The sequence below is a fragment of the Gnatocerus cornutus genome, chromosome 1 (assembly GCF_029298725.1).
Source record: "Gnatocerus cornutus isolate USDA-ARS CGAHR chromosome 1, icGnaCorn1.1, whole genome shotgun sequence".
In the NCBI taxonomy this organism is placed as follows: Eukaryota; Metazoa; Arthropoda; class Insecta; order Coleoptera; family Tenebrionidae; genus Gnatocerus; species Gnatocerus cornutus.
This window is the reverse complement of record NC_142233.1, coordinates 31,196,119-31,218,728: the sequence shown is the minus strand read 5'-3', so window position 1 is coordinate 31,218,728 and position 22,610 is coordinate 31,196,119. Positions and strand designations below refer to the sequence as shown.

General features: G+C 33.6%; 2 protein-coding genes across 3 annotated transcripts in view; both read left to right on the top strand.

The window, feature by feature from the left end:
• The window catches only part of Nox (NADPH oxidase), a 54,009-nt gene that overhangs the window by 16,097 nt on the left and 15,302 nt on the right, over window positions 1-22,610 (top strand). The window lies entirely within an intron of this gene.
• LOC148181592 (uncharacterized) lies at window positions 10,759-12,386 on the top strand. The gene is made up of 4 exons (XM_088038706.1): window positions 10,759-11,262; window positions 11,314-11,625; window positions 11,681-11,825; window positions 12,215-12,386. Exons 1-4 carry the CDS (start codon window positions 10,852-10,854, stop codon window positions 12,310-12,312), a joined length of 966 nt encoding a protein of 321 aa, XP_087894832.1. The 5' UTR covers window positions 10,759-10,851; the 3' UTR covers window positions 12,313-12,386.

Sequence of the window (22,610 nt, the reverse complement as noted above, 5' to 3'; positions counted from 1 at the left end):
TGCTATCATCATCAGATGATTGAACTTCATAGCATTGCTATCGAAACGTGCGTCAGCATTTTTTGTCAAATTTGATGTTTGGGGAATAAATTGTAATTTTGATAATTTGTCAACAACACCAAGAATTAATTGATCCAATAAACTTTCTTTGAAGATACTTTTAGGTTGAATAAAAATTAATGCTTTTTAGAGAATTTTTGGCCTTTTTCGGTTTAGCCTTTTAGGGCGTTCTTGATATAATTTTTTATTATTTTGAGAGATTTTAACGGTTTTTTCGTGTGCCGAATTTTTGGTGGTCTACACATACATATTTGGGTACTTTTGGGGTGGATAAAAATACATGCTTTGTGAGAGGTTTCAGGCCTGTTTTGTCTGTTTGCTTTTGGGAAAACGGCTCACTTTGTAGGATTCTGTCCTGTTTTTTAAGACGCCAAATGTCCTGGTCCAGAAGTAACATTTTAGTCCTACTTTTATATTATTACAAAACAACGCTTTAAGAGACTGAAACAGTGCTTTAATGAGCACCAAAACATAAAATATGAATTTTTGTCTAATTTATTGACAATTGAAAAAAATAAACAAGATCACTTTTATGGTTAATAAATCGGCAGTGGTGGGCTCCTATTGGTCATTTTCCGACCTGTCGCCCTTCACGTCGCCCCAGTTTCCACCAAACACGTAAAAATGCCCAACCGGTCCTGCACAACCATCAATCACATTCAATGTCCCTCGAGCATGTGATTTCCGATTCTATTGTCCGCTTAGATAACATCAAAGAAGGGGGCGTCCCAATACAAAAATACATGCCCCAAGACACCGCCGCTACAAAGTCGACCTCTAATTACCTGTTATCCTTATTATGATTACAACATGGCGAACACATGATTTGACAGGATTTGCCACGCTTTATTAAAAGTAATTTTGGAATAGATTTAGTTGTAATTAACGGTACAAGACTTAATTAAAGTCGGATTTGCGATTCGATCCGGTGGGTTTTTACTGTGAAAACAGATGGAGGAGCGAAGAGATAAAACTGTGTGTAGGTGGCGGGTAAAGTAACAGAAGGTGATTTATTAACGAGCTTTGATCGGCGAATTCGCGATGCACCGAGAAACCAGCAAAGACATCATTAGTTTGCTCTGACAGAAGTTATTGATGGCACTACCGCTGTGCTGCCAAAATGCAGAAACTTCCAAATTAGCTCCTCAGACTGCGCCGACGGTAATTGGGATTCGAGGAAGCGGGAAATGTACAGTTACACGCATAATTTTGACTTTGGTTTTCTTCGTTTTGGGACGTCAAAAGTCTCGTGTATCCTAACAGCGATACAAAGTACAAAGTTGAAACATTGTACCCAATCAATTCTTGCCTCCAATTACCATTAATAACACCACTCCGACAAGCTTCGGCGTGAAAGTGTCCGATGACCGGCGTCGAAAAATCATTTTTCATTCCGGACACTCCAATTTTGTCCACTTTCTAGGCTGATTTCATTGATTAATAGCCGAGAAAAACGGATCTCGATAAAGACTAGGAAAGTAGACAACAATACATGTGTACTAGATACACGATCTAAAATATGAGCTTGCTGGTCGCTTTGCGAATGATTTATTTCGACTTTATTCAAATCGGAGCGATGGAAAGGGACATAAATTTTTGCTTCAAACTTCGCTCTAGCATGAAATTTTGCAGATTGTGCCAAGGATGCCATTTTTTTAATTACCGACCTTCGAGGAAAAGAGACTATTATTATAAACATGTCATCGAAAAGGTTGCTCTCGATAACTGGAATTTTCGGAGAAATTAATGCAAAATCGCGCATTGCGCAACAATGTAATATTTACGTGAGAATCTCGCGCCCAAATTACGACATTACATCGCGTTTTATTGTAAAGAAAAATTATTGAGATAGTCCCGAAATTACCAGAACGTGCGCCATAAAAGCGTAATTTCACTGATATGTCAGCCGTAAACGCAAATATAAAAGAACTTTAATATAAATTTTATACATTTATGACGGCGTTTGTTTATTCCCGAAAGAATAAAAATCGTAAATTCCCCGGATGGCACTTACTGCCTTTTTTATTTATGACTCTATTTAACCTCCGTCCGGGTGTTGATTTTATCTTTTTTCCAACCAAATTTTGATGGAGCTGATTATGCTAATCAAAACGGTACATCAACGACGTCCTTATCTCAATGGATTTGTAATACCACTCACTGATCTGAGTAGTGTAACAAAGCCGGTTCTAGACCGGAAGTCGTAATTTCGAGCGCCCGTCCGGTGATGTATTGCTGGTCATCTACCAATCAGGCGCACAGATGGTGTCGGCGGCTCTTCCGGCGTATTGCTGGTCATCTGCCAATCAGGTGGCGGGTGATTTAAAAATTTGACACATGGCGGTGCGAATTTGACAGCTGGTGGCGGGAAATTGAAATGTGTAGCCGGTTGGAGGCGCCGCGAGCCGATAAACAGTTCAATTTGCGCGTGCGCGGCTAAACGGCGGAAAATTTAAAAATTTGACAGATGGCGGTGGAAATTTGACAGCTGGCGGCGGGAAATTTGAATTGACAGATGGCTGTAAATTTGACATTTGATCGTTCAAGATGGCGTCTTTAATTGTGACAGCTGGTAGAGGATCAAGATGGCGGTGACGGTTTGGGTGACAATCATAGAGGGCGCTAGAGAGAGAGCAAAAAATTCAAAAAAATTTGAGTGCGGTTCTCGGAAAAAATTGCAATTTCTCGGAAAAAAATATTATAATTTCTCGGAAAAAACATGTAAAATAGTTCGTTATTTGGGTGTGGTCATTTGGTCTGATTTCCGCGTTTCTCGGAATAACCGCAAACATTGATAACAGACCAAACTAGATGTTTTCAAACAAGACAAAAATTTAAAATAGTTCGCAGGGTATAAACAAGGTGTTTGAGATTTTCAGTCGCTGCTTGTATTTTTTATGAGACTTTTGGTGGGTCGTATGTACGATTTTCTGTAGCGGGATATTTAAAAATGGTGGAGTGCACGCCATCTATCCATCGTGGTGTGGTAGAAATCTGTATTATCGATTAAAAAATTTTCTGGAAATATGTAAAAAGTGTATGGGGCAATGACACTATTATAGCGATCGAGTACCTATATAATAATAAATTAATGAAAAAAAAAAATTCTGCAGATCGTCTAATGTATGCAGGAATCTGCAAATCGATCAACATTAGTAGATGTCATATTTTTAGCGCAAATTTTGAATTCGATAAGAGGTGTGTGAGTGGGTGGTGCGTGCAAATATAAATCCAATTGAACTTCCGTAATTTACAAGTATTCAAAATGAATACGCAAACAAGAGAAGAAGTCAAATCAATTATTAGAAACCGATGGCCTAATCTTAAATTTGTAAGTTTATGATCTTTATATAATATATTTATGTTTTATTTTAACCTATCTTTATCAGTTTGTCTTGGTGTCTCTTGAAAAACTCCCTGAAGATGCTGAAATTCTCAATATATCAGGGTGTGAACTAGGCAGTGTAGGTTGTATAAACAATACATGGGGCCTACATATTTACCATAAGGTGAGTTCCTTTTTTCATATATTTTCAATTCAAGGAATTTATTTTTGAATATCTTCACAGTATCCTGAGACAATTCGAAGGCGTGGAAGACCACGGAAAAGGAAGCCTTCTTTTCAATTTATTGCTTTGTAAATATATTATATACAAATAAAATTAAATAAAAGTATAAAGTTTTATTTATTATTCAAAATAAAGGGCGTGCAATATAAGCAATAAAGAATTACTTAACTAATTACATATATGAAAAGCGTGTTTGGCGTTTTTAGGTAAGGAGTCGTCGTAAATAGCCTGTTCAGAATACGATTTTTCTACATTTCATAATTTGAATTTAAATTCGAATCTAACGAATAAATTGTGTTAAATCAATCTTTATGCGGTAAATGATGTTAATATAGATGTTAGTGTTAAAATCAAGACATTGATATTATTACCTCTATTTTTGTGCTTCAACTTCCTCGACTGTGGCATGTATGAATTTGATCCTGCTGATATTGTAACGAATTTGTCGATTGAGAGAGTTAGAAATAAAATTGAATCAAGTTGCCATCCACTTCCAGACGATTCAAAATTGCATGTCTGCGAATGAAAAAATCGGGTTCGAGAGACCTCAATTTACCCTCAGAAAGGTAAAAGATACTTCGAGAATGCTTTTCCAACAAAAATCTTCACAAAATCACAATGCCAGTTGGCTATAACAGATGTCAGATTAATTACGACGTAATTTAAAATTTGTTTAAGAAACAACAAAAAGGGGACCAGAGGGTTAAAGGAGCTCTATGATTTGAATTCCAAGGTACAGAGTAGTTGTAGTAATTTAAATATTATTTTTAAAGTGCAATCAACCAAGTTAGTGACTTTCGAATCGATTCTTAAGGTTGATATTGAAGCCGCAAGTGGTTTTCCTGCAGATACGAAAGCATATTGCATTCACCGCAAACGTTGATATTTCTAATTTTATCATTTTAATTATGAATTTGTATTAATTAAGCTTGTAGAAGGTGACAAAAGTGTTCGAAACACAAATTTTATTTCTTATAAATTTTATTATTACATATCCAATTATATAAATAATGTGCATTATTGGCGCTACAAATACATAGTTTTTTATTTCCTGAAGCATATTCATGATACATGCAGAACGGAATGGCCTTTGGAAATTTCTCGATGCATTGAATTGTGGTGTTGACGTCTTTTTCTATATTAATAATTTCAGGAGACCATGTAATGGTGTCGGTGTGATATTTGAAGTAGTCTTTTAAGAAAATTACATTCATTCTTCCTTTAACGTAGATCACATCGACCCGCTCACCATGTTCGGAATCGAAATGATATCCTAAAATGTTGTCGATTTCTTGGTATGGAATTATTCCTGAAGTGTATCGTATCATGTGATGCGATTTTTCTAAATAGTTGACTTGTCGACGCGATTCTGGATCAAGTGATTGGTACGGTATTGGAGACTTGAAAAAGTAATGGCTGATCTGTTTTCCGTCGAACAGTGTAAGCTCTTTCGGAATAAATTCAGGAATACAAAATCCTTGGATGTCACACACGATAATCTTCATTATTAATTATTTCGTAGAGAGCTGAGGAAATCACCAACACATCAATATTATCAGCTAGCTAGCTAGCTAACAACTAACTTCTTTTTCTTCTAGATGACAAATAAAGTACCTATTGATAATGATTATGATTGGTCTAAATTTATTCCTACTACATACCTAATAAGATCTAATTTAATCACCATCATTCTTACGGGAGTCGTCGCAGTAAATTGATGGTCTTCTTTTTCTTTTTACATTTTTTGCATTTGGTTTTAAATCTCCATTTGATGGGGGGAATAATCACTTTTAGTTTATTATACAAAAGATGTATTTTTTTTATTTCACTCATTACACTATAAAATGAAATTTTTTTATCGATGTATCTGTTGCACGTAAGAATAAGATCGATATAAAATTTATAGATGACACTTTTCTCGATGTTGGTGTTGATGGTGATGTTGTTGTTGTTGTTGTTGTTGTTGATGATGATGATGTTATCATTATTTTTTTGAAGAAAATCGGAAAACGAACAATACGCATCATTCTCAATGTTACTTATTGAAATTTTGATTGCATCTTCACAACAAAATTGATCCATTTTCAGAAACACTCTTCGACACTTTATTCATTCTATACGTAGAAACACTGACTGATTTTTGTCTTAATATGATCTTTCATATAGTTTCCTCTTTCGACAATGCTCTATCTCTTTTTCGCATACGTAATGAGACTGATCCAAAATTTATGATGAAAAATAGTGTGACAGCTCATATATTTGAGAGTTGCAACCTTTGAAATAAGATCAAGATTTTTTTGTACCAAAATTTTTATTCAAATACATATTGTATAATATTTATTGTCATCAAAAATGGTAAAAATAATAATCTTTATATGAAAACTGATAGTAAAAAAGTGGGAGAAATGTTATATAAATGATCTTCCATAAATCAAATTAAATCAAATTATTTGTGTGTGTGTTGCTATGAACAATAACAGTAGTGATACTAGCAGTAGTAGCAATAACGGTAGCAGCAGCAGCAGCAGCAGCAGCAGCAGTAATCGTTGTAGTGAAGTGATTAGACAGAAAAAGTTATTACAAGAAATTTTGTATTTTGAAGAAACCAAAATTTATCTACTGGATAAAATTAAATTTCAATTGATTAATTTATCTTCGATTGATTTATTTCAAATTTACAACCAGTTACCAGCAATTTTTAAAGAAGATTCCGATATCAAAAATCATTTACCCTGTTTGGAACATTACTATTGTGACAACGACTACAACGAGAACGTCGATGTAATTGACGGACCACCACCCTCTTTAGAAAATTGCCCCAGGTGTATTGACATCAAACGAAACCATCATCATCATCATCATCATCATCATCAACAACAACATCATCATCAACAACAACATCATAAAACACAATAAGAAGATGATGAATATATATGTATTATTTGTTGTATTAATTAACAACATTCTACATGTACAACGTACTTCGGATATAATTGAATGTTATATCTCCATTAGTGATAATTTTAACGATACATGGCCTGATAATTGGATGATGATGAAAAATATGGGGCGAGATTTTCAACTTTCAATTTTTCAAGATGAAGAAAATAATTTCGATTACGATTCATCGATATCGGCAACCGAGACGACGACGACGATGCCACCAACAATAACGAGTATGATGACATCATCAAATCGAACAATATTTTATAAATTAAGATTTGTTTTTCAAAATCGATCTTATTTCGATTCTGATTGGATTAAATTATCAAATTCGTTATTTATTCCACCAACACAATTATCACAGTCAGCGGAAGTACCAATAACTACGTCTTCAATTTCAATAATAAAACCATCAGAACCGTCAATGAATTTTTCATCTGTATGGAATAATGTTGTAAATAATATTTTTAATGAATTTGATGAAAAAGTAAAATTAGCAAAATGCAAACATTACAATGATTTCTTGTTAGTTATATCGATTATTGAAATGTCTCTAATCGTACTACTTTCAGGCTTACTTACATTTACATACAATAAATTAAATAGAAATCAAATTGTACAATATGAATTGTAGTAATACATAGGTGCCTACAGCTTCTATTGTAATGATAAATATGTTTGTACTATGTAATTATAAATACATATGTATTTGATTTCAATATAGATATATAAAGACGTAACTACGATTTTTTTCTTAGTTAAACACTTCATCTTTACGAATAAATAATGATGAAAACGACTTTGTTATTAGTTTTGTGGTTATGTTTAAATCGCATGATAATTTATGGGAATTATCTCAACAGTTATAGTGAAGATGAAAAGAAAATTGTAGTTCATTATTTGTATAAATATGGGTATCTTTTCGGTGATAGTACTGACGAATCATCATCATCATTATCATCATCAGACTCCTTATCATTATTAGAAAATAATTACGAAAAAATAAGATCTGCTTTATTTGAATTTCAAGAATTCTACAGCTTAAATTCGACTGGAGAGATTGATAACGAAACATTAAAATTTATCGAACGTCCTCGTTGTGGTATACCGGATACCTTATCGGATTTTAATGTAAAGAAAGATAAAATATGGCATCACATGAACCTCACGTGGCGTGCATATATGAGAGATGAAAAAATTAAAAAAATTATTCGTGAAGCATTTCAAATTTGGGAGCAAAATACCAATTTTAAGTTTATCGAAGAGAATTTCAGCAGATTTCCAAATATTTTTATTACATTCGCCAACGGTGTGCATTCTTATTTCATACATCGAAGACCCTGCTCTAGTAAATTAGATGGAGAAGGAGGAGTTTTAGCACATGCTGATTATCCTAATCATTCAAATGTATCGGAAGTGCATATTGATTCAGCGGAAAGATGGAATTTTTACGATAACCCAAACGAAAATGATTTAGATTTTTTGTCTGTTATTCTTCACGAAATCGGACATACCTTAGGATTACAACATTCATATATAAATTCATCTATTATGTATGCTTATTATCAACATGGTAAAAAATCTTTAGATACTGATGATATACGAGCAATTGAAAATTTATATGGAACATATTTGCCTACTACCAAAAGCATTAACCAGAAGAATGAAAATACTTTTCCAACTACTGCTACAACAACAACCACAACTACTACAGCTACCACTAGTATCAGCTCATCTTCATCGAGTTCAGGACAAAATGAAACATATCCGGATTTGTGTAAATTAAATAAAAAAATCAGTACGTTTTTAATTGTAAAAAACCATTTTTATATTTTTTACAAAAAATGGGTATGGTTAATCGAAATTGGAAAAAATTCATATACGAAACCAATGTTAATTACTGATTGGTTGAAATTTCTTCCATTGGATTTTAAGGAAATTTCTGTAATATTTCAATTGCCTTCAAATAATGAAGAAAAAGTAATGATTATTGTAAAAAATCAAATTTATATCGTAAAATTACCTCAATTAACATTATCAAGTAAAAATAATAACCCGATAACTGTAGAAAAAATGTTTAACATTTCATCACCAATTCGTTCAGCATTAATGACTTATTCTGGTGATGTGATATTATTTCTCGATCATAATAAATTTGTAAACATTAATCCGTGTTCTAATAAAATAAATAGTGTCGGCTTGATATCGGAACGATTTCCAGGCGTTCCTGCACATAAATTATTAGGTGCAATACGATATGTTAACGGAAAAATGTACTTTTTTAATAAAATGAATTTCTTTGAGTTCGATGAATTTTTAAATGCGGTCACACGATCCGCTATCAAAGATTTGTCGATATTCGGAATAAATTGCCCCAATGAAAACATTTTGATTCAAATTAAGAATTTACTATCTCGGCTTGTAACATTCGAAAATAAAGAAGAAGAAGGAGAAGAAATAGAAGATGATAATGAGTAAATTAAAAATTTTAATTATACTTATATTATATTTTTTATAAGTTTTATAAATAAAATGCTAATAAAACCACCGTTTTTTATCAAATTAGTTTAAAGGATTTTGTAAAAATACGAAGTTGTGGTAAAAGTGGTTTCCGTGTTTTATAAAAAACATTCTGTTAGTGGTAATGTTTCCGTCTTATCTGTAGAAAATATTACATCACCAACTCGATCAGTGTTAACGGTTTTTAATAATATGAATTTAATTGTGTTCACCCGATCGAATATTAAAGATTTGTCGATATTCGAAATAAATTGTTCTAATGAAAAACAATTTGATTTAAATTATCCCAATTTGTCAGAATGATGAGTAAATCAGATTTTAACTTTATTACTGATTAATGAAATATTAAGGAAAACTACAGCTTTTTATCAAATTAGTTCATTGGTTAGGTTTTCCGTTCAATTACGTAATTTATGGTAATCGTGGTTTCCCAGATTTATTAAAAAACGTTCCCTCAGTGGTAAAGTTCCGTGTTTTATATTCTTATATTTCCAGTCGAATCAATTGCAATAAGTCGTGCTGTCGTTTGCTAATCAATCAATCAATTACAGTAAAAATGAGTGGTTCAGCTCCAAAATCGTTGCAAAACTTAACGTTTATACAAATAATAAAATCTTTTCCATTTGGAAATAGCATTGTTAATTTATACAATATTTTACCGACAATTTTATGGTACGATTTTCTCAAATTTTATTGGACTGAAAGACTTGAGAATGATATTATAATCTCCGTTGAAAATGCTGAAAGTGGTACCGAATTTGCTAATTGTCAATGTGAAAATTGTCTTAATCAAAATTATACGTGGGGTGAAAGAGTGAAGTGTGAAAACTTTATGAAACTACTGATATACCAAAACCCTTATTATAATGAATACGGACTACATATTCGAAATATTCAAAGATACAAGTACATTTGCATAAATTTCGATTTTTATGATGTTACGTTTGGTGATGATGAATACCTCTGTATGTTTGGAGTATGTTTTAAATGTGTGGACCACATAATTTCATTAAACGTTACATCTTATTCAGATTTTAGTATTAAACTAAAAAAAGTTGTTTTACATTATGTCATAAAATCTACTAAATTGTACCAATACGTAGGTGATTCTGGGTCTTGGTGTGGATGGTGCATCAACAAACCATTATTTTCAATACAGTCATTTAAAAGGTGTTGTATTAAATTACATTTGAAAAAATATACATTAGCAAGTACTGTACATATTTCATCGTCTTCTTCCTCTTCTTCGGTGGTTTCTACCGATGATGAAATATTTTAATTTTAGAACCAATCAAATTTACGCTTTTGCTTATCATTTTTGTGTGACGTAATAAATTATTTCATACAAGGAGATCTATTATTCATTTCAGTTTCAGACACTTCATTCTAGTTTTACTGTCCGCGTGCATTACTTAAATCATTAAAATGAATTCCAATCATCATAATACTCTTCAGTCATTAAATGACACCGCTTCATGCACATTGCCCAATCGTGTTCGGGCAAATGAAGACTTAGTAGTTGATCATTCGTATAAAATTATTAATATAAAGTGTATTAAAACAAAATTTGGAAATTCGGTTGTTTGTTCTGTTGATGGAAAAGGTGATCTCTTTTTACCCAAACGTTTGGCGCAAAACTTTTTGGATAATTCCGAGCTTCGAAATTATTTGTTGAGCGGTAAAGGATCAAGTATCATCTTCAGAGGGCAGAAAGACGTTGGTAAGGCAGAAAAGGCCAACGTTTTTGAATTTGAGAAACATGAATAAATCAACGAAACTATCATCATCGTCGTCGTCATCGTCATCATCAGCATCTTCATCAACATCATCTACTAGCATGGATGAACAAATCAAGAACATAGAAAACATGTTGAACAATATTTCTTTGGATTCGAAAGAAAATGTGACCGAAATCAATGAAGAAATTGCAAAGTCAACAAAAGAATGTAAAAACCTATTGTTGAGTTCATCAAAATCTGTCTGGGAAAAACGCAAAAATCAAACAAAATTTATTCAACTCCAATGTTTAAAACATTTACTAGACGAAAAACTACAAGCATTTTCCCATCATCATCATCAACCTCAAGGAAGTGGACTGCAGCAGCACCAGCACCAGCAATCAACATCATCATCAACATCAGCTCCACTACGAAGGTTATCTCTAATCAAAGTAAGTAGTCTTTATTTTAACTAAATTTTGGTATTAATTTCTCCTTTACAGCCATTATTGGCGTTCAAATCGCGCGTTGAGACCTACATTCTCTACAACCATAACCATGTGGAACTTTTCGAGTTGTTGGTTGATTCGATGAATATGATTAAAGATTTGTTACATAAAAAAATTAAACAATTGGGTGCTCTCAAATTTAATTTGGAATTATGTAGCAAATATGTGTTACGGCTGGCGGATGATGATAAAGTCAACGGAGAAAATAAATACTTTACTACTGAAAATAAAATATTTTTGAAAACAACAACGAATGAGAAACTACACGATATTTTGACGCTTTTATTTCGAAATCTCATTGCCCAAGTAAGTACTTACATGTCTTATTATTATTAGTATTAATTTAATTTTTCATTCGCAGACATGTAATTTTGAATCATCTGGAAGTGGATGGCAACTTGATTCAATTTTATTTCTAACTCTCTCAATCGACAAATTCGTTAAAATATCAGCAGGATCAAATTCATACATGCCACAGTCGAGGAAGTTGAAGCACAAAAATAGAGGTAATAATATCAATGTCTTGATTTTAACACTAACATCTATATTAACATCATTTACCGCATAAAGATTAATTTAACACAATTTATTCGTTAGATTCGAATTTAAATTCAAATTATGAAATGTAGGTATTGTGAAAAATCGTATTCTGAACAGGCTATTTATTGCTTTATTGTTTATTTCAGCTTTAAAAATGGGCACGACAGAATACATTTAATTCAAATACATCACTTTGCACTTTTAAAATTAATAAAAGCTTTATCATCTTTTGACAATAAACGATTTATTAGTTTGAATAAAATTAATTCACTTTCGTGGGGATCATTATTCAATTTATTCTAATCATCACATTGATGATCATTCTTATGAAATATTGATAATATTTTTCTCACAGATCACTGCAACGATGAGGACGACGACGACGATGACTATAATAAGAAAAAATATAAGCTCCTTACCAAAAAGCGCCAAACACGCTTTTCATATATGTAATTAGTTAAGTAATTCTTTATTGCTTATATTGCACGCCCTTTATTTTGAATAATAAATAAAACTTTATACTTTTATTTAATTTTATTTGTATATAATATATTTACAAAGCAATAAATTGAAAAGAAGGCTTCCTTTTCCGTGGTCTTCCACGCCTTCGAATTGTCTCAGGATACTGTGAAGATATTCAAAAATAAATTCCTTGAATTGAAAATATATGAAAAAAGGAACTCACCTTATGGTAAATATGTAGGCCCCATGTATTGTTTATACAACCTACACTGCCTAGTTCACACCCTGATATGTTGAGAATTTCAGCATCTTCAGGGAGTTTTTCAAGAGACACCAAGACAAACTGATAAAGATAGGTTAAGCGAAAAACGTCCGGTCTTATCAATGTTTGCGGTTTTTCCGAGAAACGCGGAAATCAGACCGGATGATTACACCAAAAAAACGAATTATTTTGCATTTTTTTTTCGAGATATTGCAAAAATTTTTTCCGAGAACCGCGCTTAAAACTTTTTGAAATTTTTGCTCACTCTAGCGCCCTCTATGATTGTCACCCAAACCGTCACCGCCATCTTGATCCTCTACCAGCTGTCACAATTAAAGACGCCATCTTGAACGATCAAATGTCAAATTTACAGCCATCTGTCAATTCAAATTTCCCGCCGCCAGCTGTCAAATTTCCACCGCCATCTGTCAAATTTTTAAATTTCCCGCCGTTTAGCCGCGCACGCGCAAATTGAACTGTTTATCGGCTCGCGGCGCCTCCAACCGGCTACACATTTCAATTTCCCGCCACCAGCTGTCAAATTCGCACCGCCATGTGTCAAATTTTTAAATCACCCGCCACCTGATTGGCAGATGACCAGCAATACGCCGGAAGAGCCGCCGACACCATCTGTGCGCCTGATTGGTAGATGACCAGCAATACATCACCGGACGGGCGCTCGAGATTACGACTTCCGGTCTAGAACCGGCTTTGTTACACTACTGATCTGAAAGCTTCTAAGCATTTACCGAGGAATTTTACTTTTCCTAAAATTTTATGACTCATTTTTTTATTTCAAGTGCTCGTAGGTGTGTGGGGGAACGCTTTTAAATTTATAACTTTTTAATGACCGAAAGTGTTTATTCCTCTAACGCATTTACGTAACATTGATGGCAATACTCAGATAAATGAATTTGATAAATGGCCGCGACACCAAAACACGGCAGACATTATTAATAATTTACTGACGGTTTTGTCATAACTTGTGGAGGCCCAAATCACTTTCAGAGAAGTTGACTCTAAAACTAAGTTTCTGTGGGATTTATGACTCGTGGAATGGTTTCTGAAACTATTAATAGGCGGAGCAAACAAATTAAATTCGACTTTGTTGGAAAGTGGTGCGATCAATTTCTCTTATACAGATTTAAGATTCAAGATTTTCGAAAATTTAATAATGGTATTAAGTTACAAAAAATACCATCGCATTCCTCGTTTTATTGGCTATTAGAAACTTGACAATTTGTAGATACTTCGTAAATTTTATTTGTTGGAAATTAATTTTGCCGGTGCGGCGAGACGGAGAATGTAAAATTTGATGTGTCTGCACGCTCCATCTAAATTAATTTTTAACAAACACCATCAGTAAAGTCTAAATACCATTTCGCTACCATTTTGAGCATTTAGATTTTTTACTCGAAAAGCAATAAAAAAGTTGAAACGTGGAATACGATACCATTTTTGCAAATTTGGTTTTTTGAACCAAAAATCAACAAAAAAATTACAACCAAAATTGTCGACTTGGTTCGAAAGTGGTATGATCAATTTTTTTGTCGATTTTGGAATTTAATATCTTCGAAAATTCAATAATAGGTACTATCGTATTTCTTGTTTCATTAGCTATTAAGCCTCATTTCCACGGTCCGTTCTAGAGAGAACAGAATTTGATTTACGATGGAATTTGAGTTATTGCACCATATTATGCGGTCAGAAAATTTGCAAATCCTATTGCACCCTTGGTTTACAATCCTCGGTTCCGATTCTGGCGGTCAAGCTGGTTGAAACGCCGAACCACCACACGGACTGCTACATTTGATCGTAACCAAACAGTTTCAATTACTCCGATTCTTTTAATTTGAACACTAATTTTTTATCATAATGTTAATAAGGTAAATAACACATATAAATGTGGATTAATTTTAATAAATATGATGATAAATGTAGATGAACCTACTTATTTCCTGCATTGATCATTGTATGAAAACAGGCGCGAATGAATCCAGGTAGGTACGTTTCTTATCTCTGTGAGTGGATTTACCTTTTTGAAATAACCGACAGGTCTGTATTTTTGTGGATTTGGTCAGTTATTACCTGAGGATTTGAATTTTTAATTTTGTTCTATGAATTAAATTTTCTGAATATTAGTGAAAGTTAACATACCAGACATATCCACGAACTAAGTATCTTGAAATATAAATAAAATAAAATAAATTTATAAACATTCTGTACTGGTTCAAATGCACGAACCATCTTATCTGTTCGACGGACATTTCAATGCAGAACCAAGACAGAACGCACCGGACAGCTCAACACAGAACGCACAGAATAATTGAAATTAGCCGCTCCTTTGGAGAAAACTTTCAATAAACAATGCATTTCAGAATTTTTGTATAATTAATCTCGTTAAATAGGAATAAAAAAATGTTACTGTATTTCAATTGATTATTCCTGACATTATTTTACTGGTGGAGAAGTTATTTTAACATCAAGCTAAATATTGCAATGAAATATACAAAATTATTGTATGAAAACAGGCGTGAATGGATACAGGTATGTAGGTTTCTTATGTCTGTGAGTGGATTTACCCTTTTGAAGAAACCGACAGGTAGTATTTTTGTGGATTTGGTCCGACTTATTACCTGAAGATTTGAATTTTTAATTTCGTTCTATACATTGAATCTTTCTGACTTACGACGGTTTATATGAGAATTTACCTACAATACAAAGTTTACTGCTTTAATTGAACGAACTATCTTGTCTGTTCGACATCGGTTCGGCGGACATTTCAACACAGAACAAAACACAGAACGCACAGTAATAAAATTGGCCGCATAGAATGAACCTAACTTATGAAATTATTTTGTACGTTCGAAAAACAGGGATTTTTGAATGCTTGGTCTGCGTTCTATGAATTGAATCTTTTGGATTTTGGTCAGAGATATTACCTGAAGATTTAAGTTTTTAATTTTGTTCTATGAATTAAATTTTCTGAATATTTGTCAAAATTACCATAGCTGACGTATCCACGTAATAAGTAACTTGGAGTATAAATAAAATGAAACAAATTTAAGAACATTCTGTACTAGTTCAACTGAACGAACGAACCATCTTGTCTGTTCGACATCGGTTCGGCGGACATTTCAACACAGAACCAAGACAGAACGCACCGGACAGTTCGACAGAGAACCGAGACGAAACGCAGAGAACCTAATTATTTTTTTTTAATTGCACTTCATGATTGCTGACAATTGATTGGTAAAAATGAATGTTATTTAACATCAAATAGTAGCTGCAGTTTTCAGATTATTACTTATGAAATGGCCAAAAAAAAGTTAAAATCATAAGATTTAAGGTCATTCTCAAATATCGAACGTAGCTTATTTGATAAGTAGCTATTTATTTCTCCTAAAAATTATAACACGTCGGACGAACAAGTTGGTTCTGTCCGTTCTGTCTTGGTTTTGTGTTGAAATGTCCGTCGAACCGTTGTCGAACAGACAAGATGATTCGTTGAGTTGAACCAGTACAGAATTTATTTAACTTCATTGATCCTTCAAGTTTCTTATTTCGCAGATACGTTGTGTAAGTAAATTCTCCTAAAATCTATTTAGCAGATTTAATTTACAGGATCATTTAAAAAATTTAACTCTCCAGGTAATAAACCAAACTAAATCCATAAGAATACAGAGGCCTGTCAATTACTTCAAAAGGGTTAATCCACTTACATAGATAAGAAACCTACCTGTATTTATCCACCTTTTTTCATGCAATGATTCTGTAAATTACAATGCAGGAAATAAATATCTGCATTTATCGCCATCTTTATTAAAATTAATCCACATTTATATGTGTTATTTACCTTATATTATCATATGATAAAAAATTAGTGTTCAAATTAAAAGAATTGGAGTAATTAAAACTGTTTAGTTGTCACCAAACGTAGCAGTCCGTGTGTTGGTTCGGCGTTTCAACCAGCTTGTCCGCCCGAATCGGAACAGAGGATTGTAAACCAAGGGTGCAATAGGATTTGCAAATTTTCTGACCGCAAAATATGGTGCAATAACTCAAATTCCATCGTAAATCAAATTCTGTTCTCTCTAGAACGGACCGTGGAAATGAGGCTTTAGGAACTTATCATCAATTTGTAGAAACTTCTTAGAAATTTATTTTGCAGGTGTGACGGAGAATGTAAGTTTTGACGCGTCAGTTCGCTCCGTCTAAATTAATTTTTAATAAATACTCGTCCTAAAGTCTGAATAAATTAAAAATACGGTTCCGATGGAGAATAAAATGAGGAATTCGATGCTATTTTTGAAAATTTGTTTTTTCACTGGAGAAGTAGCAGAAAAAGTTGAAAGAAATCAAAAACGTTCTCGCCTAATTTAGATCGCGGCGGTTATCAGCGCAACAATGGACCCGTCAAACGCTGTCTAATTTACTATTTTTCGTTAATAAAACCGTCAAGTTGTCTACCTGACGACTTCTTTAGAAAACGACGTGCGCCCCCGGCTCTTTTAAAATTTAATTGGACACTTGCAATTAGACAAAATGCGCATTTTCGGCTCCCACAATTAAACCAAGTGGTCGCCATCTCCGCCGCCCAATTAACATGGATTCACGTTTTCGGCGAAATAAATCGCCCAAGTCAATTATTTTAACGACGACGAAATTCCGTCAATGAATTATCGAATTTCAGTAGCTGGTTCTGATTTCGCGATAAGAAGAAAAGAGCGTTCATTTGCAACAATCTGATTCTGATATCGTAATTAAACGCCAAGTGGCGTGGGTGGTTACGGTCGACGACCGACAAGGGGATCCACCATTGGCGTACGTCGAGATTTAATTATAGATTGGTCAAGGAGAAGATCGTAAATTCCAAGGGAAAAATTGAGGGTTTAATTGGTTTGACCAAAAAAAGAGTGAAGATGATTTATGAAGATTCGATTGGAGAAAAAGTGGAAATATGTGAAATGTGGTGTTAGAGGTCAGTTCGACTTCGGTTCGACCCAGGAGTGGGTAAAGCGTGTCGAATTGGAATATTTCATTTCGTAATGAAGCGCGGATGAGTGGTAAAAATACACAAGAAGTAGTTTTTTAGCGGATCAAAAATTGACATGTTGAATATCTAAACAAGAGCAGAAAGCGCTGTGTCGTCCATCCGGCTTATCGATAATTAAAGTCCTAATCTCTTAAGACCTGTTGTATATTCACTTAATTAGCAAGAACAAAACCGACATTTCCTGGTCTAATTAATTTCTTTGGCACGGAATTAATTACTTCGTGCCTCTGCACTTCTTTTCTCAAAATCCATAAATCGGAATCGGTGAAATTCATCGACACGCAACCGCATTTTGCATCGTTTTCAATTACCGCCTGCCGATAAGTCATTACCTGGGGCACCTGCATTAAATCGCTTCGATAGCCCTTATTTGACATCATTAATGTGATATACGGTCGGTAATTCCAGTGGTGGCGCGTCTGTCGGGTACGAAATGAAGGGCCTCTAATACCAACAATGCATCGTTAAGTTTTTTTTCCGCCAATTACGAAACATCGTCCGGCAAAAAACAAAGACTTTTAATCGAGTGCCTTTTTAGGTAAGAGCGATGGGCGCGTACCCGAAAGCTCATTATGTAACCTGCTCGATAAAATCGCTAAAATTCAAGTGCGCATCTTCGGTTTACTAGAAGGTTGATGATTTGTTCTAATTAGCCGAAGATGTGTTTTCACGCGACTATTAAAGCTTAGAATTGTCGAGTGATTGGAGAGATGCTTATCGTGATTGAGAGGAGAATCTTACTCAGTGAGTGTATTGTGACTTTGGTATTGAAAGTCTTATCGGACGATCGCTGCTTCTAGTCATGGTTTTCGGCTTTCAAGAGGCGGTCTTCTTGCTTTTATGGGTGTTTGAAGAGCGATTGAGGACAAAACGGAGGTTAAATGTGTTTGCTGGGGCTTTTGACTTTGAGCTTCGATCACTGAATAAATAATAAAGACTATAGTCCCGATCAAATGTAAAGTTTCTCCGGAATTTCGTTTATCCAAATACGAGGTCATGGTTGAAAATCGAGGTAAAAATGTAAGAATTTCGCGTAAGATGATATGCATCTTTCTAGTTACAATACAATTTCCGCAATGGTAATTGAAACTTAAGTTTCATTTCAGAGTGTAGAAAAAATAAATTAAAAAAATAATAATAAATAAATAAAAATAAATTGTATTTTTGATAATTTTTTGATAACACCAAGATTTGAATTTCTTTGAAGTTTTTAAGTTGCAGCTATTAACTGTAATAAAGTTCTCTCTAAATGCGTTTTTTGTGACTTACATTTTTCAAATTTGCTGCAGTTTAAATTCAAAGACAAATTATCCGATCGCCTTGAATTTTTTTTGTTTTTCGATCGTATAATCAAATTCGCTATTTTTTTTAAAACTCCGCAATTTTGTCAAATTTACAATTTTCTCCACTATCGAGGGTCATCGTATGGGAAATATCTTCTAGTTTAATAACCTTTTTTTTTTATTTTAACTACGGTGAAGGCAGCAATCACTGCAGCAGTGGAGGACTTTTTTTAGTGGCTTGGGAAATACTTTATAACTTGGCGCCAGAATTAAATATTTTTGTCTGAAAATTTCAATTTTCCTTCTTCAACATATTGTAAAAATATATCCTTCAAATTCTGAAGAATAAAAACAAACTTTAGAAATTTTTGATTTCTTAACTGAAAAGAATTTTCATTATTTTATATTTAATTTCGAAATTTTTGTAGATTTCGCGTTACAATAATGAAATTTTCATCAAATTTGTAGAACCTTTAAATTGATTATCAACTGCACCAAATTTTAACATTTTTAAAAAACAGATAAATTTTAAATTATTTTTAAATGTTTGAATAAATAAAAAAATTACGCTAGTTTATGTTGGATCCTGTAACATCTTAATTTTTTACAATAAATCAATAAAATTTCTACAATTTGTTTCTATTGACTTATTTTTAACTACGCCAAAAAGTGATTACTTTTTATTTAATTTTTGAAATGTAGTGGTTTTTGCGTTATAGTATAATATGTAATGAAATTTGTAGGATTTGTTACCTTAAATACCTGCAGCAAATTTCAACATTTTAGCAATACAACTTTAATTAATTAATAAAGTTTAATTCGGGAGTAACTGAAAGCACGTTTAAGTATCTAGGCAAAAACTCGTTTTTTATATATTAATAATTTTATTTATTTATTTTTTATTTGACATTTTATAGCAACTTTAACATTCTCGAAATTTGAAAACGACCGTTTTCTCTTTTAGCTTTCTTAGTGACTAAAAGAAAGATGAAGATTTTCTTTATTGTAATTGATAAGGTACAAAATTCTGAGCTTTCGAATAAATGCAAATCAAGCATCAAAAATTTCCAATAGGAATCTCCAAACCATCAGACGAGACATCTTTTTTGTATTCAATTACTTTGATATACAGAATAAGCAGACAATAAAATCAATCTCGTCGCTGTCAATTTTTATAGCAGAGATCAGAGGTTAATTCCATCAACATCACCACGTATAATAATATCCCGTTGAAATAGTCTACTACATCGGCATTTATATCCAAACTCTTAGTAATAACGACAAAACGTCCCATAAATCTCCGTCTGTCTTTCATAGCTCCCAGCAACTCGCTAATATATGAAAATATCACTATTTATGCAAAATCCGCCCAAATCCTCAATTTGTCATCTTTAGAAAACAAACCCAGATGTTCGCGAACAGGTGTTAACCTCGAGTGACCCGTAACCTTAGGAAAAAACCCGTTTCTATTACCAAACTATTGTCCGACTAGGTCACATTTCCGACCACCTATAGATAGAACCTTCATTAGCGACATCCATCTTAAAATACCGCATCAAATTAATTACTCGTACAGAGCCGGACTTTGATTACCCCATTAGCATGACAAGTGAATTTTCGGGCCGTTTTGGATGATTTGAATAAGAGCGTAGTGGAACTCGTTTCGGGCCATTATCGAGACGCTTTACATACAAATTCATTGGGCAACGCTTAATCTAGGTTGATGACGTCGTAAATTTCGGTTTTAATTGTGGCGGTTTATGCAAATGCAATTCACGTGATGAGCGTGTACGGCACGCTTTAGGTTGCAGGTGGACGGTACTGTTAACGTGTTTTAATTAATCGAAGATTGTGATCGATGGGAAATGGTTCGGAAATGTCAACCGTACACTGATGGTTTGCAGAGACCAAGAGGTGTCACAAGTTTGATTGATATTTCTATACCTAGCGATCTTACAACTAGATCTGGAGATGTTGATTGATTATAGAGATATTGGTGGTTATTGATGGATTTGTGTTTTGTCATCGATGGCAGTCATTAGCACCTGTGGTTTGGCGTGGGTGGTCTGGTGAAGGCTTGACAAGGAAAAAAATGACGGGAAAAAAGTGCCTTTCACTCTGTTTGCTTCAAGTGCAAATTAGAAATGGTTTTTTGCATTACACTGCGTTGAGGCTTCTACTATCGCTCAGATTCTCAGTTTTTAGTTCTGCATTTCTGATTCAACCTCTTCAAATCATAATAATTCGTTTCCCAATTTTTGAGGTTCTTAAAATGCAATGCTTTTTCTCAGGTTGGAATATTGAGATGTCAAAGTTCTAACCAATTACTAGAAATCTCAAATTTTCGTATTTTAAAGTTAAATTCCTAAAGATTTCTTTGATTTATCCACTGTTTAATAAGAATAACAAAATTGCTCTTTGGATGGAACCGTCAACCTAAAAATAAACAAAAAACCTAAAACTACAAAATCTAAATTTCCAATTAAACCTTTCACGTGAACTCGCTTGAGAATCAATCAGATAAGTCTAAATTGAAGTCTAAGGCTTGGAACTTAAACCCGCAGCCCAGAAAATCCGGAATTTTAGTATCAGCTTTGAGCCATCGACGCTCTGAATCGCAATTCAATCCTCGACTTACCACTCATCCGAGTTCAAGGTTTTACGATCTTCTCACCGAAGCAATTATCACCGTGGTTGACACCGTCAAGTCATTATGTTATTATTCCTACTTATCTGCACAGAAGCCGCCATCAAGTTGTAATTTACAAAGTTGATATATTTAAAGCTGTCAAATCCACATGTTATTAAGTTTTAAAAGAGACTCGTAAAGAGTATAAATTACGACTTAGATTCCTGGCTAATACGAACACTTATATGCGCTCTCTGAATAATTTACATCGCCCTGCTGAAAGTAATTGTGCTGTAAATCCACATTAAATTGCCTTTTTCTCAACCGTTAATGGATTCGGTTTTGCGGCGGTGATCGTATGGGAAAATTGGCGTTAAATGACAACACGCGATGGGTATTGTTGAGAGCTCCCAACTGTAAACTGTGGCGTTATGCAGATTTTCAAAGTCGCCGCATTAACGTAATTAAATTTTAATATGAGATTACTGTCGTTTCTTTGATAAAACATGCGATGGACAGAGACCCGGAGGGAAGACATTCCACGTGGGAAGATATGAGCTCCCAAGACATCATGTTACGAGGAAATTATCTTCTGTCTAGACTCGAAGAATTTTATTCATAATTTACAAGACACGAAATAGGCTAATTGCGGTCATTTTCGAAATTTTTGTTTATGGACACGTTGACACAACCTTGCTGGTTATGAATTGTGAAAATGAACGTATAATATTCACATTTTATTAATATTCATATTTAATTATAGTTTCGGTTATGACGAAGGAACGTTTTTAATTAGTGACATTGAAATTTGGCGACGTTTTTGTCGTGACGATGGTTGAATTGGAATGGTCTGTTCCATATTTCCCCGTCCCATCCATCGCCATTGTCGACGTCCGCTCCCATAACTCTTCATTCTTTCAGTGGTCTAGAAAATGGCTTTTTGAAGAAAAACTCTCGTTTGCTATCGCCTTTATGGCTTCCTCTACAAGTCTCGGTCATTTGTTAGTTTATTTTCTCCGGGTGCTGTCATGAATGTCAATTATCTGTTGACTTTTATCT